At 58.1% G+C, this 23773-nt stretch overlaps 3 protein-coding genes across 3 annotated transcripts in view; 2 read left to right on the plus strand and 1 right to left on the minus strand.

Moving 5' to 3' along the window:
- Nucleotides 1-15075, plus strand: part of ITGB4 (integrin subunit beta 4) — a 31619-nt gene extending 16544 nt beyond the window's left edge. The window contains exons 18-39 of the mRNA XM_057381420.1: nt 28-247; nt 674-777; nt 1164-1222; nt 1798-1821; nt 1980-2128; nt 2206-2385; nt 2937-3085; nt 3546-3750; nt 4197-4357; nt 4695-4875; nt 5076-5213; nt 5727-5909; nt 6111-6242; nt 7235-7435; nt 8305-8478; nt 8945-9109; nt 9993-10142; nt 10817-11005; nt 11252-11407; nt 12233-12397; nt 12798-12914; nt 13525-15075. Coding sequence (XP_057237403.1) covers nt 28-247; nt 674-777; nt 1164-1222; nt 1798-1821; nt 1980-2128; nt 2206-2385; nt 2937-3085; nt 3546-3750; nt 4197-4357; nt 4695-4875; nt 5076-5213; nt 5727-5909; nt 6111-6242; nt 7235-7435; nt 8305-8478; nt 8945-9109; nt 9993-10142; nt 10817-11005; nt 11252-11407; nt 12233-12397; nt 12798-12914; nt 13525-13655 — 3333 coding nt within the window. The 3' untranslated portion in view covers nt 13656-15075. The remainder of the gene's footprint in view (nt 1-27; nt 248-673; nt 778-1163; nt 1223-1797; nt 1822-1979; nt 2129-2205; nt 2386-2936; nt 3086-3545; nt 3751-4196; nt 4358-4694; nt 4876-5075; nt 5214-5726; nt 5910-6110; nt 6243-7234; nt 7436-8304; nt 8479-8944; nt 9110-9992; nt 10143-10816; nt 11006-11251; nt 11408-12232; nt 12398-12797; nt 12915-13524) is intronic.
- A 671-nt stretch (nt 15076-15746) lies between these two features.
- Nucleotides 15747-20435, minus strand: GALK1 (galactokinase 1). The gene is made up of 8 exons (XM_057381418.1): nt 20201-20435; nt 19210-19399; nt 18800-18919; nt 18160-18295; nt 17553-17734; nt 17188-17338; nt 16837-16999; nt 15747-16162 (listed from the first exon to the last, which is right to left on the minus strand). Exons 1-8 carry the CDS (start codon nt 20363-20365, stop codon nt 16091-16093), a joined length of 1179 nt encoding a protein of 392 aa, XP_057237401.1. The 5' UTR covers nt 20366-20435; the 3' UTR covers nt 15747-16090.
- Nucleotides 20436-21347: 912 nt separating this feature from the next.
- On the plus strand, nt 21348-23764 carry LOC130582601 (uncharacterized). The gene is made up of 7 exons (XM_057381417.1): nt 21348-21553; nt 21809-21916; nt 22017-22089; nt 22227-22383; nt 22467-22512; nt 23361-23419; nt 23503-23764. Exons 1-7 carry the CDS (start codon nt 21517-21519, stop codon nt 23743-23745), a joined length of 723 nt encoding a protein of 240 aa, XP_057237400.1. The 5' UTR covers nt 21348-21516; the 3' UTR covers nt 23746-23764.
- The last annotated feature ends 9 nt before the right edge of the window (nt 23765-23773 follow it).

A 23773-nucleotide genomic window follows, 5' to 3' on the forward strand; every position in this document is an offset into this window, starting at 1 on the left:
TTGGGAAGCCGGTGGCTGGCGCTGTAGCCAGGCTCTGACTGCACCCCCGGCCCTGCAGGTCGCACCGTTGGCTTCAAGGAGGATCACTACATGCTGCGCCAGAGCCTCATGTCCTCYGACCACCTGGACACGCCTCTGGTGCGCAGCGGCTCCCTCAAGGGCCGCGACACCGTGCGCTGGAGGATCCACAACAACGTGCACAAGCAGAGCGTCCCTTCCCCCGCTGCCACCAACCCCAAGGAGCTCGGTGAGTGCCACTTGCGAGGGACGGGACAGGGGAGACGCCGCGGGTGCCGTGAAGGACCCAAAGCCTTGGTGGTGGCCCCAGAGCGTTACCCTGGGGGAAGCTGAGCAGCACGGCTGTGTCCAGCCCTTGGGGTCCTCCTGATGTGCCCTGTGTGTGTCTCTGTCCCATGAGCTCAGTGACCCAGCTTTGATTTCGCTTCCTCATCAGTCCAGAGCCTTCACCGGACGCTGTTTCCTTCTCTGGATCTGGCCCCTTTTCTCCCTCCGGTTCTCAGAGGGCTTTCCCTGCCGGTGCTGTGGGTTTGGGTGTTGGTGACACAGGGTCTGGACACGGAGCACGGCGTGTGCCCCCGTGCTTTCAGCTTTGGGGTGGACTGTTCCTCTAAGCAGGAAGGAAGGAGTTTGATGTGGGAATTTTTCTTCCCAGTTCCCTACGGGCTGTCCCTGCGCCTGGCCCGGCTCTTCACGCAGAGCCTGRTGAAACCCGACACCCGCGAGTGCGAGCAGCTGCGCAAAGAAGTGGAGGAGAACGTACGAGCGTGGGCACCAGGGGGGCGAGGGGTGGCCTTGGGGACAGCCACACGGAGGGCTGGGCAGTGCCCCTTCCCTGGGAACCCACACAGCTCTGGAAAGGAAGGAGAAATGGTTCTTCTTCTGGGAGAAAGCACAGTTTTTCAAGGTTGCAGTTGTAAGAATTAGCAAAGCATCTCGTTGAGATTTTGGGTTTGCTTTGGGGCATGTGATCTGAAGCTCCTGTTTGGCTTCAGTGTGCAGCCTCTTGCTATGTTCTGGGAAGAAACTTCGGTGTGGGAGGTCGAGGGAGGAGGGTCTGGGGTGGCCAGAGGGCTCCTGTTTGCTCGCTGAGCACATCCTGTTCAGTGAGGGACACACTGTGAGAGCCCCTCTTGCTCCTGCAGCTGAACGAGGTCTTCAAGCACATTCCTGGCTGCCACAAGGTCCAGCAGACCAAGTTCAGGTGGGTCAGTGGGGGAGACACTCCTGCAGGGCAGGGTTCCCCCAGGACACTGCTGCTGATRGAGCGGGCCAGAGGGCTGGGGTGTGAAATCTGGGATGCTGGGAGGGAGCGTGGTCTGTCAGACCAGCCTGGAGTGGTGCTTCACSCACCCAGGGCTGCAGAGCAGAGCCCACCCAGTTCTGGAGGAGATCTCAGCTGGGTCTGGCTTTGGAGCAGCAGGAACTAATCCAGGTTGCAGGGTGCCCCGTGGGAGAATTCCCACTGGCATCAAAAGTTTCAGAAACTTAGGAGTGCCTGGGCTGGGAGGAATTTGGGGATGCCAGTGCTGAGCAGGGAGTGGTGTCCCCTCCTCACGGGCTGATCCAGATGTGAATCTGCCCTGTGGGCACGTTCCTCATTGTGTTGGCAAACCCGGGCAGGAGAGAACATGTGCTGGGGCTCTGCAGACTGGGTTGGCACCCGCAGGGCAGTGCTGCAGCTCAGACCTGCCCAGGGCTGTGATTCACACAGCACTTTGTCTCTCCAGAGGTGTTAGTCACTCTGATTTGGTTTTTTTTTTTTTATTATTCCCCCAGGTTACAGCCCAATTCTGGGAAAAGGTAAGAGGAGTTTGCAATTCTCTGGTGCAGCTTCACCCTCTTTGTGCACACACACACCTGTGGGGTGGCTGAGCACCCCACACACTCACTGTCAGCCCCTGTGTGAGATGGGTTACCTGCTCTCAGCTCTCACCTGCCTTTCCCTCGCCCTTTCCCAGGCAGGATCACACCATTGTGGACACCGTGCTCACCGCCCCTTACTCAGCCAAGGCAGACATCATCAAAGCAGTGGAAAAACACGTTTCCCATGAGGCTTTCAATGACCTGAAGGTGGCACCGGGTTATTACACCGTGACCTCAGACCAAGGTAGGGAGCAGAGCCTGGTGCTGGGGCACAGGGGGTTATTCCCCACCTCTCACCCTTGCCCTTGCCCCTTCTCCCAGATGCTCAGGGAATGGTGGAGTTCCAGGAGGCCGTGGAGCTGGTGGATGTTCGTGTCCCGCTCTTCATCAGGGAGGAGGATGATGATGAGAAGCAGCTGCAGGTGGAGGCCCTCGAGGTCCCCAATGGCATTGCCAAGATTGGGCGCAGGGTTGTCAACATCACCATCATCAAAGAGCAAGGTGAGGAGCTGGGGCTGCTGGCAGGAGTTTGTGTTTGGGTGTCCCGTGTCCCCGCGGGCTGATGTGGTTTGTAAGGCACAGTCTGTGTCTCTGAGCACCYCCAGCTCACAGAGCAGGGACTTGCCTGGTGATTCCCTTCTGGAGTTAGCTGGGTCTAAACTGGAGCATCTTTTGAGACATCAGAGGAGGGTCATCATCCCTGCTGACAGAAACATTTGACTATCTCAAGTTTAGATGCTTCCAATTCCATGACAGATCCAGGGCTGAGTGCATTCCTCTGCTGCTCCAGTCCACAGAGAGCTGGAGTGAGGTAGAACCTCTTTTCTGTTACTGTGCTGACATCCCCAGCGCTTCCCCTCTGCTCCCACCAGGCTGTTTGGAGCAGGGAGCACAAACTGGGAGCTGGAAGTCTCCAGCCCATGCWGTGACACTTCACACACAGGTCACACCCATGGGTGACAGGAACCCTGTTCAGGGAGGACACCTGAGTGTTTGTGATGTGATTCTTCGTGTGTTTGCTCTACACATTCCTTCTCTCCCGCCCCTGGCAGCCAGCAGCCTCATCACCTTCCTGCAGCCAGCCTACTCCCACAGCCGCTTCGACAAGCTGGCCAAGATCCCTGTCCTCCGCGAGATCATCGACAACGGCAAATCCCAAGTGACCTACAGGACCCGGGACCTCACTGCCAAGAATGGCAGGGTGAGGGTGGAGCTCCTGGCCTGGGCTGGCAGGAAGGGGTGGGAATGCAGGGATGGGAAGGGGCCAGCTCTGGGGCTGCAGATGAGGGGTGGTCAGGATGTGGCTGGGAGAGGGGGGACCCAGGGCTCGAGGTTAGAACAAGGGTTGATACTCTGCTCCATCCCTTGCTCCCTGTGCCTCAGGAACCTGAGGGGATGCCTGAGGCAGAGGGCACTGCCTGCCCCTGGAGCTGCAGGCACTGGAAGGGAAATGGGGATGAACTGGGGGATGAGGGGGATTTCTCTGGGAGCCTCCTCATGGACACTGTGATCACAAAATCGCTGAGCAGTTTGAGTTGGAAGGGACCTTAAGGCTCATTTCATTGCATGCCCCTGCCACGGGCGGGACACCTTCCACTGCCCCAGGCTGTCCAGAGCCCCCTCCAGCCTCACCTCGAACACCTCTTTCCCCTCTCCTCCAGGACTACATCTTCACGGAGGGTGAGCTGGTCTTCCAGCCCGGGGAGACCCGCAAAGAGGTGCAGGTGCCCTTGCTGGAGCTGACAGAGATCGACACGCTCCTGAACAGCTGCCAGCTCAAGCAGTTCGCCGTGGACCTCCTCCACCCCAAGTATGGAGCCAAGATCGGCCGCTACCCCCAGACCACGGTGACCATCGCCGACCCAGGTAGGGGCTGCCAGCCAGGGTGGYGGTGGCAGCGGGGGCTGTGGGACCCTCTCCCCGGGTCAGCCCACCCCGGTGTGGTGCACGGAGTTCCATCCTCGTCCAAAAAGCCCCAGCGAGGCTATTCCAGCTCCGACTGGTAGGTTTGGGTCCCCCTCTAGAGGCACGAGTGTGAATAGTCAGTGGGTGGGGAAATAGAGTGGATTCTAAATTCCTTTTCCTTGGGAATCTGAATGAAAAGCTATGAAAATAGAGGAGAGATGGATCTTGCCATGAGCAGTGCACAGTGGTTCCTGTGGCTGGACAAGGMAAACTGCCATCAAGTGGGTCAATAACATAAATAATGTATTTATCACAGCATGGCAGGGCAGTGCTCAGAGACACACTTCCTTTTTTTTYATCCAAGAAGGGACTGGCACTGATGTGACATTTCTTCCTTGTGTCTGCAGAGCTGGTGGATGGTGGCCCCTCGATGGCTGGCCTGGGCCAGGTTCCCCAGAGCCCCAAAGGCCGCCTGAGTGCMCCGCTCAACCCCAATGCGTGCGCCCTGAGCTCCAGGGAAATCAACTTCAACTGGATTCCTCCACCAGGAAAACCCCTGGGGTACAAGGTAAGGGGTGAGTCACCCCACAGCAGGCGTGGGTGCCCTCCTGCAGGTGTTTGACACGGCCGTTTGTACCAAAGGGATCTGAGTACATCCCAAAAGGGGAGCAGGTTCACCCCTTCTGATCCCCTCCGTCTCTGGGGGATGAGGGATTTGCAAGCAAGATTCCTGTGGGTTCATCTCCCTTTCCATCACTTACTATGAAGTGCCCAGACTGTCTTGGCCTCCCGTTTCAGAGGGATGGCACAACGCCCTTCCAGGAGCAGATTTCCTAAGAGACGAGGGATTTCTCACCTGTTATGTGAGGATCTAAAGGAATCTTGTCTTTCTCTTGCTTTGCCAGGTGAAATACTGGATCCAGGGAGACCCTGAGTCAGAAGCCCATCTCATGGATGTCAAAACCCCATCAGCAGAGCTGAGCAACCTCTACCCCTTCTGCGACTACGAGATGCAAGTGTGTGCCTACAACGCCATGGGAGAAGGGGTTTACTCGGACATCGTCCGCTGCCGCACGCTGGAGGAGGGTGAGTGACCCTACTGCTTCCTTCCCACCCTGTGGGGCCACATTTGTATCTCTGCACCCAGCACAGGAGTCAGGCCTGAGCTTCTGGTGGTCATGGGGTCAAGCACTGARCATCCYYCASTGCAGCCAGCTGTGGTSTGGGGAGCTCTGGGCACTCTCTGGTTCCCACCTCGCAGTGACCCTTTGTTTTTGCCTTCCCAGTGCCCAGCGAGCCCGGGCGCTTGGCTTTCAACGTGGTGTCGTCCACCGTGACCCAGCTGAGCTGGGCTGAGCCTGCAGAAACCAACGGGGACATCACAGCTTATGAAGTCAGCTATGGCCCTGTCAACGAGGACAATGGTGAGAACTGGTTTTTGGGTGGGGGACAGTCCAGCCAGGCTCAGGGGCTGGGATACACCTACATGCTGGGCTGGTCCCAAGCAGCAGCAGAGCCAGAACAGCTCCAAATGTGTTTCTGTGAGAACTGGGATTTGGAGGGGTCACTTCTTGATGGAAAATCTCTTCTTGATTTCCCTGTCAGCACAGGGAAATCCCCAGTCAGGATTTAACCCCACAAATGCCACAATGCTCTGTTGCCATTCACTTCCACAGCATTTTATGTTCTTTTTCATCTCAAAAACTTAGTCCACAGGTCTAGATAAAGGGGTGGTGTGCCAGGAAGGTACTATTAGTGCTATTAGTACAGGAGACCTCTGCTGTGGCTTGACTTCAGMGTTCATTTTGGGAATTTCCCTGAGATGATGCACTTGCTCTCAGCGYACCAGCAGAGCCAGGCTGTGAGCTGACACCAAAGTGCAGGGTGTTGTGGGTGCCCCGTGCCTGGCAGGTGACAGGTGTACCCCTGCCTTGCAGTACCCATYGGGCCCATGAAGAAGGTGCAGGTGGAGGACCCCAAGAAGCGCATGGTGCTGATCGAGAACCTGCGCGAGTCGCAGCCCTACCGCTACACGGTGAAGGCCAGGAACGGCGCGGGCTGGGGGCCCGAGAGAGAAGCCACCATCAACCTCGCCACGCAGCCCAAGCGCCCCATGTCCAGTGAGTGCCTGCCTGGGCAGGGAGCAGAGGGGCAGGAGCCGTGCTGGGGCAGCTCCCCATCACCCCAGCTGCTTCTCCATCTCCTGTTCGCTCTGCTGCACCAGGGGATGCTGAGARCCAGCCTGACCATTGTGGGGGGTTTTTTGCTGCTTGTGTAGCTTTTTGCTGCTCGTCTAATGCCACCTCCCACCCCTCCTGCAGTCCCCATCATCCCYGATGTCCCCATCATCGATGCTGAGGGAGGTGAGGACTACGACAGCTACCTGATGTACAGCACAGACGTGCTCCGCTCTCCCGCCGGCAGCAAGCGGCCCAGTGTCTCTGATGATTCAGGTTCGTGTCTCTGAGCTTGAAAAGGTCATTTCCAACATTCATTTTCCTCAACAGCAGCTTTCAGCAATAAGCTTCACTTCTGCTTTCCATCTCTTAGAGATGGGGAGATGCAGGTTGTGGAGATGGTGGAGATCGACCATTCCAAAGATCAGTAGCTGCATAAATGGGAACACTTGGCTTGTCACAGCGTAAATGAGACCAGTGCCTCTGTTTTAACCTTGAGGCAAAGAGAAATCTCAGTGTGGGGTGGGAGAAGAGCTTTTCATGGCCCTCCCTGCTCATCTTCCCTTTGGCTGGACCACAAGAGTTACAGTCAGCAGAGAAGCACCGGCAAAGGCACAGATCTCTGCATCCCTTGGGTGCTCAGGGTCTCGKCCAAGCCAACAGGAGGGAGCTCAGCAGTGCTGGGGAGGCCCTGGCCTCTCTTCCTCCACCCCTGCACTTTCTGAATGAGGCTCACTCCCTGGTCCTGTGCTGGGACAAACAGGGGAACATGGGCTGTAAGTGAAATGATGAGGTGTGGCTGTAGTATCTTCTCTGAGGGGGTTCTCCGGGGCCTGGGACCCAAGAGCGAGTCCTGGTCCTTCCAGAGAGCGAGGTGATGGCAACATCAAGACCCTGACCACCCCGAGCACACACTGAGGAGTGATGGAACCTCTCCTGAGCAGAGGACAATCGTGGCAGACTCTTCATGCAGAGACAGGYGTGCGGTGGGACTTTGGCTCTCACCTTTTGCCATGATGGACACGGGRCTGGAGAACAGTCCAGGGGTCAAGGAACCCCCTGCAGGTCACACTGCCACCATTCTCCACCTGCTGGTCCCACGAAGGTCGCTCCACCCGAACTCCTCAGCTCACACCTGGCTGTGAACAGGCATTGTCCCCAGCAGTGCTTGTCCCTTTCCGTCCCCAGCGAGCAGCACAGAGGCGGTGGGTGGCCCACCCTGTCCCCTGCACACCGTGCCAACACCAGTGCTTGCCTTGTCCCAAAAGGCTCCAGGTGGAAATTTGTGCCGCTGCTGGGAGAGGACCTGGACCTTCGCYGCATCACCTGGAGGCTCCCACCCGAAACCATTCCCCGCCTGTCTGGCAGCAGCCGCCTCTCCTCRGACACCGAGGGGCTCCTCCATGAGGAGGACAGCGCTGTGGCTCCCGGCAGAGCCAGGAGGAGCGGGACACCCCAGCCCCAAGCAGGTGAAGGACGGCTCTGTTAGGGCACTGAGTGTCCTGTCCTGTCCTGTTCAGCCGAGGGGCCGGCAGATGGCCTCTGTGTCCCCTCCTCCCCTCGTGTGCCCACCCTCGTGTTGGTGTCATCTGCTCCAAAACCTTGTCCTGCTGTGTCTGCTCACAAGAGTGTCAAGGTAACCCCYGTCTCGGCACGGACCTGGGAGCCTGCTAGCAAGCTGCTTCCACCAAAGGCTGGACCCTCGAGGCAGGAGCAAACTCAGATGATGCCTGCAAAGTGCCACCTCCAAGGGCAGTTCTTCACTTTAACTGAGTGCCCCGAGCTTCTGGGGCAGATCTGCTGGACTGTTAAACAGAAAACACTCTCATGGGTGGCTGATCTCTCCTGGCCTGCTGCGAGGGGATGGGGATTTGTTTGTCGAGGACCAGAGCAACAGGGTGGAGTTTGCCTTTCAGATCCAGCTGAGAYGGGATCCAGAATGAGATCTGGAGAAACTGCCTCCACAATGGGCTGATTTCCTACTTCCACCTTCTTTTTAAATCTGAAATTATAAACCTGTGCTTGCATCAAGGGGAGATGTGAGAGAGCGTGGCGAGAGCCATGAGGCAGTGCCCCAGCAGGGCCGAGGTCTGGCGTTACCTTGGGCACTGGGGTGTGTCTGGTGCTGGGTGCAGGGTGAACTCTTTGCCTCTTCGTTTCTGCACTGTCTGTTGGGTGCTGTGGCTTGTTCCAGGTGTAGCATTCCTGAGCCACCTTCAGTGTGACTGAACCTGGGATGCCACCAAGGCATCTGTGATGCCTCCTGCTTCCTCCCATGGAAACTGGAGCAGCAGCCTTGCCCACAGCCCCATTCCTCACCGTGTGCCCTCTCCCACAGAGCACTTGCTGAACGGCCGGGTGGACTTCTCCTTCCCTGGCAGCGGCAGCGGCACCCTGACCAGGACAGCCAACACCAGCTACCACCAGCTGAGCTCMCACACACACCAGGAGCACAGGGTGATGGGGAGCTCCTCGCTGACCAGAGACTACTCCACCATGCTGATGGGGCACGGTGAGTACCACAGTGATGGCACCTGTCCTTTCCTTCCACGCCCAAGACTGTTTTGGGACCCTGCCCTAAAGTCCTTTTGGGGTGAGGAGTGTGCTCACAGCTAAGGRGGCCTGAGAGCTGCAGGTCTGGAGGGCCATGTCCTCACTGCTGATGCTCTGCTAAGGCCTCTSTGCTCCCAGACCAGTCTGGGAAGGGTTCCCAACCCTCACGTGCAGGGTGCCCAGGGAAGGGAGCTCCATCCTCATCCTCACACCATGAAGTGATCCAGGGAGAGCACATCTCTCCTCACTCTATCCAGCAACGTGGTTGCCTTTCAGTTCCATGTGTGTCAGCTGGTGCTGACAAAAAGAGGTTAAAAGGTTCTTCAAACTCGAGCYTTCAATTTCACCTGTGCAGGAGCCTGGCCTGACCCTGCTCTGGAGTCTCCAATGGTGTTTTTCTCTTTCTTCTTGCACTGCTTCTGTAGATTCCCCGGGGAYGCTCCTCCCTCCCATCCATGAAGATGCTGGGAGGACCCTGCCCCGGCCCCGGGACATGGGTTTGAGGAGCAGGGCCAAGGTGAAGGGTTACTACCCCAGCATTGGCTGTCGGGACTCTATAATCCTGCCTGCAGGGATGGGCAAGTTCATAGGTACAGCTTGTGCAGCGTCTGCTCCTGGCCACACATCCCATAACAGCCCAGCCACCACCCATCCACCCTAAACCCCCTGTCCATGGCTTGCTGTGTGCTGATCTTCCTCCTGACCCAGCTGTGCCTCCATCACATCACCTTTCCATTTGCAGGTGAATTCTGCTGTGTTCCAACCCACCTGGACTGATTAACACCTGCCACCACTGCTGCCACCATGCTCTGATCAACCCAYTGTCCCCATTCTCTCATTCCTAACGAGCTTCTTGTTCTCAGTGTTACTCCACAGGCCTTTGGAGGACTCTTGGGGAGARCGTGTGCTCCTTAGGAGATGTCCCTCTGCAAGTTCCTTGTCTCTGAGGGGCTTCAGCCCCCGTGTGTCACCTGGGAGGCTGCTGTGCTCTCCGTGAGCCTGGTGTACCCCTGGGATGAGCTGAGGAGCACCCAGATGTGGTCCCTGGCCACATGAGCAGGGCCTGGAGATGTTGGGATGCTTTAGCTGTGGGTTGGGGCCAGTTTTGTCTGAGCTACACCTGATGAGGTCTGTGAAGCTTCTGCAGTCTGGACAGGGTGTTCAGGAGTGAGTGAGGAGGGTCACACCCAGTGCCAGGTACCGGCTCCATGCTCTCTGACACAGGGCCATAGAGCTTAACTTAACTTGTGCCACCCAAGCTGGGCACCCCAAGGCYATGGGACACCCCTGTAGCTGTGCAGAGCCAGCCAGTGCCCCCTCAGGACAGCTCAGCTTGCAGAGGTGACATCTCACCACGTCCTCCCCAAACCATCAGGACCATCCCATGTTTATGTGTGCCATCYCCTCCTCTCCCCCAGCTCCCTTAACCCCCATGCCCCAATTCTCCAGCCTGATGTTCCCTTTCTGCCTCAGACTCCAGGAAACCTCTGGGTATCCCCGACACCCCCACCCGCCTGGTGTTCTCTGCCCTGGGCCCCACGTCCCTCAAGGTCAGCTGGCAGGAGCCGCGCTGYGAGAAGGACGTGCAGGGCTACAGTGTCCAGTACCAGCTCCTCAACGGAGGTCAGTGAGCAGGCACGGGGTGCTTGGTGGGGGTTTGGGGTGGTGGAGGGTGTGCTCTGGCTCTTCTGGCTCTGGATGAGCCTGCTCTGAGCAAGGGGGGTTGGGTCAGATCCCTTCCAGGGGTGCCTTCCAACCTCARCCATTCTGGGATTCAGGATCCCAAATCTGCTTCTTGTGTAGCCTTTTCTTTCCATGCAGGAAATGTTGCAGCTCCCCYAAAGCTTTCATTCCCTGTTTCTCCTAGAGGGAGAACAATTCCAGGGGTTGCTTGTAGAATCACCTTTCCTCCAAAGAAACCCCCTTTGACTGATTCCCTCCATCAGCCCGAACATCTTCTGTGAAGGGTTTTTCAACACATGCAACTTGGAAGAAGGATTGAACTGAAAATTATTTTTACATGAATCTCAGGGCAGCATTAGTGAAAATGTAATTCTTTTATCTGAAAATCTTTGAGTTTTCAAGAAGCTGTTATTTATCCCAAATTTTTATTTTTTTTACAAAGAACTATCTTGTACTGTGCTAGCCACTGTTGGTGACAAGGTGTGACAGAGGTGGTTGGGGAGGGATCTTGGATGGCATTCCCAGGCAGTTTAGGATCGAGTTTAGGTGAAAGTTGTGGCTCTGTCTTTGTGCCTGCAATGTGGTATTGACGTCCCCTTGGCTGTGTGTCCCAGGAGAGGTGCACAGGATCACCATCCCCAACCCCAGCCAGAACTCRGTGGTGGTGGAGGACCTGCTGCCCAACCACTCGTACATCTTCAAGGTGAAGGCGCAGAGCGAGGAGGGCTGGGGGCCCGAGAGGGAGGGAGTCATCACCATCGAGTCCCAGGTGGACCCGCAGAGCCCGCTCAGTCCCGTGCCAGGTGAGGTGGCTGGGGACAGGAGGGTGGCACTGATGTCTCTGCTGCTGCCTGCAGTGCTGGCTTTGCTGTTTTCTCTCCTTGCCACATCCTGAGCTCTCCTTTCCTTCCTCTCCTCTTGGAACAGGACCTTCTTCCCCACATCTGGTGCTTCTCCAGAGCGCTGAGCGCTTCCAGCTCAGTCCATAAATGCTGTGTGCAGATCCCTGCCAGGCTCCCTTTGCTGACACGTCCCTCATGGCCTTGCAGGTACCCCCTTCACTCTGAGCACCCCCTGTGCCCCTGGACCGCTGGTTTTCACTGCCCTCAGCTCGGATTCTCTGCACCTCAGCTGGGAGAGACCCCGTGAGCCCAATGGGCCCATCCTGGGCTACAGGATCACCTGTGAGATGCTGCACGGAGGAGGTACAGCACCAGGCTGGGGCAGCCCAGCTCCCTGTGTAAAGCGCAAAATACCTCCAGCTCAGGCAGCAACCTGCTGCATTTTGGCTGGGACCAGTGAAAGAGTTTTCTGCTTCCATCAGTGCAGAAAAAGTGGGGACACGAGGCTGATTCCAGGCCTGGGAGCTGCTGGCTCCTGGATTTTTGTGCCATTTGCATGGGCTGGTGTAAAAAATGGGCTGGGAAGAGGAAGGGCCTGTGGACACAAAACCTGGGGGAGGTTGGGTGTTGAGGTTCCCCACTGTGGTAAAACAGGGTTATCTCAACCCTTGGTAGGGTTGGGTGAGATCCTACAGCCCCGGGGGTGTACAAAGATCAGGGACAGCCAAGGCAACAGAATGAGGGATGGGGAGGTGTGGCAATGAGAAACAACATGGATCCCCGGGGCACGTGGAAAGAGGAATTGGTTTATTGCAAAAAACAGGGTTTTTAACAATCATTAGTTGTTATGGGTTTACATTCTTGTGAAGGACAGCAAAGTGTTTTACCCAACCACCATAAGTCACACCAGAAATGACTAATGGTCAGAACCAGCCATCAAACACGGTGTGAGCTCTCACAGGCTCTATCACTTGTTTTCCAGGGTTATGCAATTTGTTTTTCACCTCTAGTTTAGCTGATTCATTCCCAGAATCCTTCCCTGGTTAGCCAAAGTAACAGGAGAGAGCAAGAGTTTTATAATGGTAACTAACCCTTGTTTTATAAGGCTTTACTTATTGCTGCAGTGGGGGGTGTTTGGAGGCACCATCACTGYTTCTGTCTTCACCACTCCATGTCTGTATGGATTAGGGGAGCCCAGGACCATCTACGTGGAAGGAGACAACCTGGAGACCACGCTGACCGTGCCCCACCTGAGCGAGAATGTCCCGTACAAGTTCAAAGTGCAAGCCAACACCACGCAGGGCTTCGGGCCSGAGAGGGAGGGCCTCATCACCATTGAATCTCAGGACAGAGGTGCGGTGCCCTGCTTTGTAGGGGTGCAGAGAGAAACCTCTCAGAGCAGGGAGCACAACTCCTGCAGGYCCCTTCCAGCTCTGGTGGTGACCCYGTGCTCTGTGAAGGACACAGATTTGAGGTTTTCCATGAGAACAGGGCTGTGCCTGCTGAGCAGTGTCCCAGTCCCAGAGCCCTGGATGAGGGAGAACCTGCCCYTGTTTAATTTTTGGTGAAACTTCTGCCTGGTTGTACAAACACCCAAGCATGAGATTGTTCCTCACTGCCCAGGCGTGAGACCTTCCCAGTCCTCCCAGTTCCTCCTGAACCTGGCTCTGGGAACCTCCAGAGCCTGCTGGTGCTCACAGCTGGAAGCTCCCTGCCATTTCTTGGCTGACTCGCCCCTTTTCCTTCTCCCCAGGTGCTTTCTCCCAGTTTGGAGGACAGCAGTACATGAGAGAAGAAGTTTACAAATTCCCCACCGAATACACCACCAAAACCAGCATCAGCCAYTCCTCTCTGGATCCCCACTTCACAGGTACGGACTCAGGGTTGCTTTGAAGCCCTCAGGAAAAAAAAAAAAAAGGATAATTCTGCTCATCCAAAGGGCTGAGGCTGCTTTTACCTCAAGTGCCAAAGGCAGGGGAGGAGGGTCCATTGGGTGGGATTGATGGAGAGGGTCAGCCCCTTTCCTGCACCGTGTCCTTGCTTTGCCATGGGGTCAGCTGCAGTCATGTCCACCCATGCTGCCCAGTCCTGGAGGGAATGCTGAACGCCAGACTGCTCCAGCACTATCACTAGAGATCAGATCACAGCTCTTCCTGCAAGGTTTGATCTCTTCAGAGCAGAAAAAATGAGATCTGGTTGATCTCTTCAGAGCAGAAAAAGAACAGGGCAGCAGGACAAACATCTTTAATCACATGAGTGTAGTTGTCCTGTGCTGTCCCACCTGAGCTCACAGGTTTGTGCTTCCACACGGACAGTTTGGGAGCTGTTAGGGGATCCCTCGTATTGAGTGACAGCAAAGCACTGAATCACTGGGGGTGGAGAGGTTTTCCATCACAGAAAGCGGTGTTTGTGACAAACTGCCCGGGGTCAGGAGGCAGAGCAGCCCCCGTGACCCCACMCTCGGTGTGTTCCCCTTGCAGACGGGATGCTGGTGAGCACCCAGCGCCTGGAGAGCTCCAGCAGCACCCTGACCCAGGAGTTCGTGAGCCGCACTGTGATGGCCAGCGGGACCCTCACCCAGCACCTGGACAGGCAGTTCTACGAGGCCTGAGCCAGGCCAGGCTGAGCTCCAGCGGGACTTTTGGGGTYGGATGGCAGGATTTGATGGAACAACCCAAGAGTGCTTCATCCAGGCGGTGCCTGGGCAGCTCCTCCTGTGGGCACAGACCCTCCGTGGCACTCCAAGCTCTGCACTTCTCTGGGTGTGTAAGCTCATCCTTCAGGGCTGAAACTGGGGTGTCTGCATGGCTCCAGCCTCCCCAGGTAAATGGAACAGAATGATTCATTCTCAGGTTCTCAGTTTTGAGAGGATCTCAGATGTCAAAATCCTGATTTATAGAGGGTCACCRTTCCCATCTTTGCTCCAGGCTCTCTGGCAGCTTGCCTGTCCTCTGGAGATGGTTGTTTTGTTCAGTTTGGGTTTTTTTTATGAGAGCTGCAAGGCAGGGTTTTGGGGTAACCTGTGCTTTCTTGCTGCATCTATTTGTGTTTGTCCTTCACTGCTGGCATTTGGTACCACGATAGCCAAGAATAACCTTCTGTTTGTGTTGCGTCACTTGATGGCCTCTGRTGCTTTTTTATTTTTGCATACAACATTGTACAGTTTTCATAGTATATATATAAATATATATATAAATGTATTTTATTATTTTATAAAAAAAAATATCGAGGTGGATGAGATCTGTGCTGAATGTGGAGGCTACACTGGGGTTGTGGCTGCTSAGGAACATGAACAACTGGAAGAAATGAGTTAAGGGCTTGATCCAAAGGCCCCTTGAACCCTGGGGGATGATCTGGGGGGCTCTGCCTTGGGCCTTGTGTCCTCCAGCACCAGGGACTCCAGCAGAAAATTGCAAGGGGCCAGATCCACTCACTGCAGAGCATCCCCGTGGACACAGAAGGGCTGGGAGCAAGGGGGGCCAAGGATGGGGATGGCCCCAGCAGGYGAGATGGGAACTGTGCTGGGATTCCTCACACAGATGATTGGAGAGWGGGAGATGATGTTGGGTATCTTTTTAAAGATTTTTTGCCCAGCAACAACGTCCATAAAGGGACCTGTGATCCATCAGCAAATGCAAAGGAAGARCAAGCCTGGGACAGCAGGTGCTCCCACCATCCTGAGCACCCCTGAGACTCCTCCAGCCCCAGCTTCAGCACCCCTCCCATGGGGCTGACTGAGCTGAGAGCCTGCTGGGCTTCATTTCCCAGCACTGGGCAGATCCCTGGCGTGTTCCTGCCCTCTACCAGGGAGAATAATCGGGCTCAGTGCTGCCAAGCAGTGCAAGGTTTCCCTGGCATGTTCCAGCTGCATGGGAGCAGGCGAGGAGCCTGCCAGGAGCCTGCCTGGARCAGCAGCTGCCCCTGGGTTGGAGCTTCCAACCWAAACAGCAGCTGCCTGGGCCCCCTGGCAGCATCAGCAGCCTGCTTTGATCTTACAATGGACCTTGATGCTTTTTATTGGTTTTTTTTTTTAATTTCTTTTTTTTTCTTTTGGATTCTGAAGAAGAGCTTACCACCAACAGTTCCCTCCCCTCTCCAGGCTTTTTCTTTCACAGTTGGTGAGGAACTGTACATCTTCCAGCCAACCATGAATGTGGGTGAATCAAGCCCACAGGAGCCTCCAGCATTGTGGATGGAGCTGGATCAGCTTTAAATGTGGCTCAAGGGATCCTTCACCAGCCCTGTGGTTTTCCTGTACCTTTGAGAAGCACTTGTTTCTCCTGAGCAAGTGCCAGTAGCATGACCCTGCCTCCCTCCCTATTCCCATCTCACCTGGGGCTGGGGTTTTTCTCTGATCCCTTCCCTGGGCTTTGTTCTCCAGGGTAAAACACCGAGAACTGCCTAGAAAGGGAGTTTTCCAAGCATTTTAACCAAAGATGATCCTGATCCAAGAGCAGAGCGTGGCCCAGCAGYTGCTCTCCAGGGACTCAGGCCATCCCTCTGCACATGCACTAACCCAGGCCTGTGGTTTTTAATTCCATCTGGTTGTTGGAGGCTGGTGCTGTTCCAGCCTTTCCAGGGTGGATCTAGATCAGGTCTGTGATCAGATGGCTTCTTCTTGCACTCAATAAATATTTTCTCTATATTCTGCCTCTTTMKTTTWWTTTTTTTTTTWRRARKWAAWTTWWAAAAATCCCTCYCCACTGCAATATCCTCCATCTGCAGCAGAGGCAGGGCCTGTGCCAGAGGCAGATTCCCACACAGGAACTTGTGCCAAGTGTCAGTGCCTGCTGCTCCCTCACTGCCATCCCCTCCTGTGACCACAGCTCTGCTGCCCCCACAYCCTGGGAGTGCAAACTGGAGTTAAACCAGTCTCCTCTGAGAAACAATCCCCAGTGATTTTGGCTCAGGTGGGCACAGRACCACTGTGCAAATGTTTTGCATTTATTAGGCAAATGATGCAGATGGCCACACTGGTTCCCTTGGGAAAGCCTCTGGGAGGGAGGCAATGCCAGCCCAAGGTTCCCAGGTGAGGTGGTCACTCCTCTACAGGGGCAGAGCCTTTGCCCCTGCCGAGGGCTTGGTGAGGTAGAAGGTGGCTGTGCCACTGTATTTCTCCTGAAAAACAAGAGCAGCAGTCAYGGCTGGGGTTCTGGGGTGGGGGATGCCAGAGATGGGGAGCAAGGTCCAGCTGGTCACTCTACACTCCACCTCCACCCCTCACTGCACTGTAACTCCTGATCATGTTCCCTCTCTCCCACCTGTGTCAGACACAGCCCTTTCAGTCTCTCCTCTTTTCAGATCATCCTCTGCCCCTTCTAACCACCCCCCCCCCAGATATTCAGAGGGTGCACCATGACCTCAGAGAGCAGCAAAGCAATGCTGTGCCTCGGTGTCAGGACACCCCTGTTCTGCTGGCGTTTCCAGGAGCCTGTGCACACCCAGGTGCTGATTTAGGGAATATGGGATGGCACTGAGATCTTTCCTGGGATGTAACTGTGCATGTCAAGCTCAGCAATGTCCATGCTGAGCTCAGATCACTTTTCTGTAGATGGATTTAGCCTTTTGAAGCTCCCCCAGCACCTTTTGACTCCCTTTCTCAATGCAGCGAGTTCCTGGGGCATGGCCTTGTGACTGGCACTGACTGCAAGAGCTCAGTGCCATCAACAGCCTTGGGGCTACCTCTGCCTGGGCTCCACCAACCCCCAATGGCTCAGCTGTGACACTTCAACAGTGCTCCTGAGTGTTCCCTTGGGCTCTTTGTCTCTTTTTTGTGCTTTTCTGCCCYGTACCTGGATGTGTTTCTGGGCTCTCTCTGCAGCCCCAGCTTCCAGCAGCGTCACCGTGCAGCCTCCRAAGCCTCCCCCGGTCATCCTGCTGCCATAAACCCCATCCACTTCCAGGGCTGCTGCCACCAGCTCGTCCAGCTCGGGGCAGCTCACCTCATAGTCATCCCTGGAGAGAGGAGACAGTGCTCTGCCCTGCCCTGCACCCTGACCCAGCCGCTGTGACAGCTGAAATCTGTGTCCTGGTGCAGTCACTGCCGTCACAGCAGTGCCAGATGATGCAGATCCCAGCCCAGCCCTGCCTGCAAGTGCAGGGACACGTGAGGAAGGCTGTGAGCATCCCTCGGCCATCCTCACCTGAGGGAGTTGTGGCTCTCCACCATCAGCCTCCCGAACATCCTGTAGTCCCTGTGCTGCAGCGCCTGCGCTGCCTGGGCTGTGCGCGCTGTCTCGCCGATGACGTGCCTGGCCCTCCGGAACACCTCGTCCCCCAGCCGCCCCCTGGCCCCTGTGGGGACATTTGTGTCCCTGCAGCAAATCCTCCCTGTCTGTGGGTGCTGCTGGGGGAGCACGGCTGCACGCTGCCACCACCCTGGGCCAAAGCTCCTCTGCGTGCAGCCACTCCCACACAGCGTGAGCACCCACTGCCTGAACTGGGGACTGTCCCACAGGCTCCTGATGCCCCAAGGAGCAGCCAGAGCCCAGGGAGGGACTGTCCCCACCTTCCAGCTCGGCCAGGGTGGCATCCCTCAGGCTGGCCTTGCCAAGAGCCGCCGCTGCCTCCTCGCACTGCCTCCGGCGCGTGGGGTACTCGCTGCCCGTCAGTGTGTGCCGCACGTTGGAGTTGGTGATGAGCACGGCCAGGCTGGCATCGGTCAGCGGGACAAGGACRGTCTCCAGGGACCTGCAGGGAGAGYTCAGCCATGTGCCYGTCCCCCCTGCCCTCCCTGGYCCTTGGACACCTGAGTGAGGCCACGTGGCAGGCGGCTCCTGAACCACAGAGGCAAAGTCCAGGTGGTTTAGGATTTCACACAGGCATCTCACACCCTCCCAGCTACGAGTTCCACAGTCCCAACTATTCATTCCCTTAATTCCAAAATGACCACAGGAAAGACAGCTCAGGCAAGAGGCAGAAAGGTTACAGGAGGAGGAATCAAGACAAGGAGGATTTAAAATGCAGGCAGCCCCATCCCCATGATGAAGCGTTGGGCTGGGTTCAAAGGTTAACCCCTCCCTGCTCTCCCAGCCTTATTTCATGGCCACAGGACCAGCTCGGCCCCAGCTGCCCAAGGAGGGCACAGCACAGGGAGCTCAGCGCTCAGCCCTGACCTGCAGTCGATGAGCAGTGCRTGGCCTTCCTTGCCCATCACGGATATGAACTGGTCCATGATCCCGCAGGGCATCCCAGCAAACGTGTGCTCCGCTTTCTGGCACGCCAGCGCCTTGGCYACCAAATCCCCGTCATCTGTGCCACAGCAGAGACACAGGGGTTAGCAGATCCRGGATCCTGGTCCCTTGCCCTGGAGCAGGGGGAGCAAACACAGAAGTRAAGGGTTGTTTTCCCGTGGAATGGGGTTTTGCAGGTGCAGGGCTGGCTCCTGCACCACTGCATRGCAGCCGTGCCAGCCTGGGTCCCCAGATCCAGCTGGATGTGACAATTCGACACTGGTGTCTCAAATATCTCCATTTCTGGGGACTTGAGGCTGGGGAGCAGATGCTCCCAAGGGAATATCCTCTCACCATCCTGGTCAGCCCCAGGCGTGACCCATGGATTTTAGAGCTCTGGGCAGGTCAGGCTGGATGAGCCAAACAAGCCACGCAGGCTGGCAGTGCCAGCTCTGGCTGCAGTGGGCAATTGTGCCCCACTCCACAGCAGCATTTCCCCAATGGGATCTTGCTGAGAGCACCCCCTCATCCCAGCTCCCACCTGGAAACAGATGCCAGGGCCCAGGACTGGCTGCTGCCTTACCGGGGCARAGCTGCTGCAGGAAGGTGTAAGTGGCCACCTCCAGAGCGGCCGAGCTGGACAGGCCCCCGCCCAGGGGGATGTCACTGGCTATGACAGCGCTGAAACCSGGCACGGGGCCACCTGCGGGAAGAGAACGGAGGAGCGGGGCCATGGGCTCCTGCAGGGCTGGGTGTGCCCCACAGTTTACAGCGAGCCCCTGCCCAACATTTCAGAACACAGCGTGACCACAGCAGAGCGTGGCATCCCCCGAGCACAGGGACATTTGGGGCTGMGCTGACTCTGCTGGAGCCCGGTCCCGGCAGAGCTGCAGGATCGCACCGGCCCTGGAAGAGCCCCGGAGCGCTCCCAAAGGCGGCTCTGAGCACCAGTCCCAGCAAGCGGGCTCTGTTCCAGCCGCAGCCCGGCCTTACCCCGGTAGTGCTGGATGGCTCCCTTCACGTAGTTGGCCCAGCAGGGCAGCCCCGGGCTCAGGGGGCTGCCGGGGCGGGGAGCCGGGAACTGCACCCTGCGGGGCTCRTCCGCCTGCGCCGAGGTGGTGACGATGGTGATGGTCCCGTCCTGCGTGGGGGATCCCACCAGCACCGTGCCCAGATGCAGGGCCTGGGGTGGGGAAGGTGGGCTCAGATCCCGCGGCATCCCTTGGAACATCCCCAGGGGTGGCAGGGGACAGCGGTGGCTGCTTCAGCCCAAAGCCGGAGCACCAAGCGTTCTCCTTAACCCCGCAGAACCCCCACTGCACACTCTGGCTTGGCACRGAATGAAATTTCCTGGCTATTCACTGACACACAGGGTCAGTCTCCCACTGAATGCTGTGTCTGAGCCCCCAGCCCGGCCCCAGGTGCCGCTTTTTGGGCTCCGGGGGAGCGGGGACCGCGGCAGGGACGGGAGAGGCTTCAGGAAGTTTTCTTGCCTGCCAGGGAACTCAGCTGCCCCGCTCCCACGCTCCTCGGCCTCACAGTAATTAGATATAGGCTTGATTTAGGGCTCAGTGGGGACTTCCTCGCTGAGCCAAAGGAGCGCGGAAGAAGCAGGAAGCTCCTGCTGTTTGAAGCATCTCTGCCCCCAAAACCTCGCCCGCTGGGAAGTTGTTTGACGGGGTCAGGAAAAAAAAGGCTCTTTGGAGAGGAGGTTGGGGAAAAGGAATCACATTCGCCCTGAAGCGAGTGAGGAGTTGGTCTGTAGAGGGGGCAGCAGCGGGTCTTGCTCCGAACCCCCTGGTCCTGGGCAGGGGATCCCGGGGGCAGAACGGTGAAAGGGAGATCCTGGAGGATCCCTCAAGGTCCGGGGTGGGGTGTCCTGGAGGGGACATCCTGGGACGGGGGTGGGAAGGCGGTGGCCAGGAGGACCCGGAAGGGTGACCCGGCGAGAGCCCGGGGCGGAGCGACGGAGCACGGCCCTTACCATGGGCAGCACGAAGCCGCCGTTGTAGTCTGTGTGCTCCCCGATGAGGTTGACCCGGCCGGGGGCCCACGCCGCCAGCACCGCCGCACCCCCGAAAGCCGCTTCGTGCGCCCGGCGAGCGGCCGCCAGCAGCGGGGACGAACCGGGATCCACCGGCTCCGCCATGGCCGAGCTGCACCGCCCCCGATGGATCCCGCACCTCCCTCGAGCGTCCCGCACCGCCCCCGGTCAGCCCGTACCGCCCCCAGGTCTCGCACCGCCCCCGGTCAGCCCGTACCGCTCCCGTGTTCCGCACCGCCCCCGGTCAGCCCACACTGTTCCCGTGTTCCGCACCGCCCCTGATGGAGCCCGCACCGCCCCCGGTCCCGCACCGCCCCCGGTCCCGTACGGTTCCCGTGTTCCGCACCGCCCCCAGGTCCCGTACGGTTCCCGTTTTCCGCACCGTTCCCGTGTCTCGCACCACCCCCGGGTCCCTCACTGCCCCTTCGCGCCGTTCTCGGAATCGCTGTTCGTGTTTGGCCATCCCTACGGATGGGGCGAGCACTCGCCCACACGCACCCCGTGTGTACCCGCGGCAGGGCCCGCACCGAGGCTTTATAACACATACACCCACATGCCAAAGCCTGCCCTAACACACGTGTAAATGTGCGTCTGTTTGACCGGGTGTCTCACAGATGCGGGTTTTGCCGGTACAATGTATGGAACTGTTACATCTGTGCAGATAAATGTGTATATGTGTCTCTGCGTTACACCCGTGCACATCCGTGTTTGCGCTTTCAGTTTAAGTACACGTACACCTGTGTGTGAGTGAAGTTTCCCCCGCCCGTGGGGCCGGGCTGCTCCGCTCCGCTCCTGGGGCGGGGCCCATTCCCGGTTCCCTGTTCCCGGTTCCCTGTTCCCGGTTCCCCGTTCCCCGGTTCCCGGCTCCCCGTTCCCCGTTCCCCGTTCCCCGTTCCCAGTTCTCGGCTCCCCGTTCCCGGCTCCCCGTTTCCCGTTCCCCGTTCCCGGCTCCCCGTTTCCTGTTCCCCGTTCCCGGTTCCCGGTTCCCGGTTCCCGGTTTCCCGTTCCCGTTTCCCGTTCCCCGTTCCCGGTTTCCCGTTCCCCGTTCCCGGTTCTCGGCTCCCCGTTCCTGTTTCCCGTTCCTGTTTCCCGTTCCCGTTTCCCGTTCCCCGTTCCCAGTTCCCGTTCCCCGTTCCCCGTTCCCGGTTCCCCGTTCCCCGTTCCCGTTCCCCGTTCCCGGTTCCCCGTTCCCCGTTCCCGGTTCCCCGTTCCCGTCCAGCCGCCGTCTCGGTCCCGGCCCGGGGGAGAACGAGCCCATGGCCAGGAAAGAGCCGCTGCTGAGCGCCCTTAAAGGTGAGCCTGGCCCCTTCCAGCAGCGCTCGGCCGCGCACCGGTACCGGTCTGACCGGACGGACGGCGGGGCTCCCCTGGCCAGCCCGGCCGTGGCCGCGGGGAGGTTCACCCGAGCTCCTGCCCAGAGCCGCCAGACGGGGAGGGCCGGGTCGTGCCGGACCCCTCGGGGCCGTGCAGAGCTGTCCCCTGGGTGTGCCCCCTCCCCTTCTCCCGGCTGGGCACCCACGGGTGCCGCTGCCCTCTCTGTGCCCGCAGGAGCGGTGCTGCGGCTGCGGGACGGCGGCGGGCCCTGCACGGACACCTCGCCGCACCTCGTGTCGCTGTGCCAGCTGCTGGAGAGCATCCTGCGCAAGGGGCTCCGACGTGAGTGACCCTCCGTGCCCGGGAGGGGGTGGCAGGTCCCGGGGCCCTCGGAGCAGGGAAGGGAGTGCGTGCATTCCTTGGCATTCCCTTCCTCCCGCAGAACCGGCCTGGGGCTTCCGCAGACGGGATTACTGGCACTGGCTGGAGCAGCTCCCCACGGGCACCGGCGGCAGGTGAGTGTCCCCGAGCTGGATGGGGTGACAATCTGAGCTGTGGTGGTGCCTGTCGCGACATGCTCATCCCAAAGACCCCAGGCGCAGGGAGGACACTCCCGTGTGTTGCTAAAGCTGCCTCCCCTCTCCCCAAACAGGCCGAGCCCTCTCTCCGCCAGCATCCGGAGARCCGCGGGCTGTGAGCGGACRCGGACGGCGCAGGGCCGGGGGCGGCACTTTGTGCGCTTGGCCCTGCAAGGGAAGGTGCTGGCGGTGGCCGTGAGGCAGCTGGCACAGAGCCCCCGGCTCCTGGAGGTGCGGCACTGGGGACAGCAGCTGCCCACGGGCGATGGGCTGCGGAACGGGGCCATCATTGGTGCCGCTTCGCTGTGTTTCAGTTCTACGATCCAGAGAGCTCCATCCTCGGCAGTGAAGATCTCCGGGGTAAGATGGTGGCTCACCCGAGGCGGGATGCAGCCCGGTGTTGTGGCACTGCACTGCTGCAGGGGAGGGGGAAAGAGTCCACTGTGATTTTTCTAATCCAAACTTAGTGCTGGAATCTAAATACGCTGCTGCAGTGATGGGTGGGGGAAAAAATAGGTGTAAATATTAAAACAGGGTTTGAATCCATCTATGGTTGGCTTTAGTGGTGTGGCATAGGGGAATTTCTTCTTCCCTGTTATTCCTTTGTACCAAGGATTCTGGTTTAAGCAGACCTGCTCTGGCTTTGAGGGGAGGCTGTGTCAGATGGGCCTGGGCTCAGGGGTCACACGGGGGGTTTAAATGGCTGCATTGCCTTGACAGGCTGCAGCACTCCATCCACCCACAGCCGAGCTCCTTGGGGGGCCAGGAAAGGGTGGAAGCCTTTAATCTTTTGATTATGATAAATAACCCCACGTTAAACCTGTGCATCGATGGTTTATAAATCACCCGTGCTGCTGGTGCAGGAGCAGATTGCAGGCCTGGCCCTGTGATTGCAAGGCTGCTGCAGAAGAGCCTGGGCAGCTTGGCTGTGCTTCCAGGGGGACAAACAGAGAGCATTTGCTGCAAGCTTTGATCTGAATTTGGGGAAAACAGGTAGCAAGCTGCACCCGTGCCAGCAGCAAAACCTGGGATGAGCCTCCAGCAGCAGCCTGGCTGCTGTGGTGCTGGGATGCTCTCAAGGCCTCGCTCCCAGGGCTCATTAGTTACACTGAAAATGGCTTTATTCTGTCCTCTGCCGTGTCCCTGTGAGGCTGTGGCTGCCAGGAACCTGGCGGTGACACTGCCTCTCCATCCCCATCCCTCTGCAGAGCCTTTCCTCTCGCTGCTGCTGGTGCTGACAGAGATGGATTTCTCCCTGGACCTGCAGGTGAATCAGTGGGGTGGTGACCAGCACAGGGCTGCCAAGGCGGGGCCCCAGCCCCTTCCTTGCTAACACTCCTTTGTTTGCAGAATTGCAGCTTCTTGGACGAGAGCTGGCTGCTGCCGGTAAGAGCCCATCACTCCCTGGAGGTGTCCTTCCACCACCTGACCCTCCCTGGAAAGTCAAATTGGGAGGATAAAGAATGGTTTGGTGGAGAGGGATTGCCATGCACACGGGTGGGATGGTTCAGGTTCACCAGGATGAGCAGAGGCTGGATCCTGCTGGGTACCTGCACTCTCACCAGGAGCAGATCCTGGCATTCCTGGGAGTAAAACCAACCAAGAGAAGCACCCAGGCCTG

Source organism: Malurus melanocephalus, unplaced genomic scaffold (genome assembly GCF_030028575.1).
Source record: "Malurus melanocephalus ecotype Western Australia unplaced genomic scaffold, MMel_1.1 scaffold_509, whole genome shotgun sequence".
NCBI lineage: Eukaryota > Metazoa > Chordata > Aves > Passeriformes > Maluridae > Malurus > Malurus melanocephalus.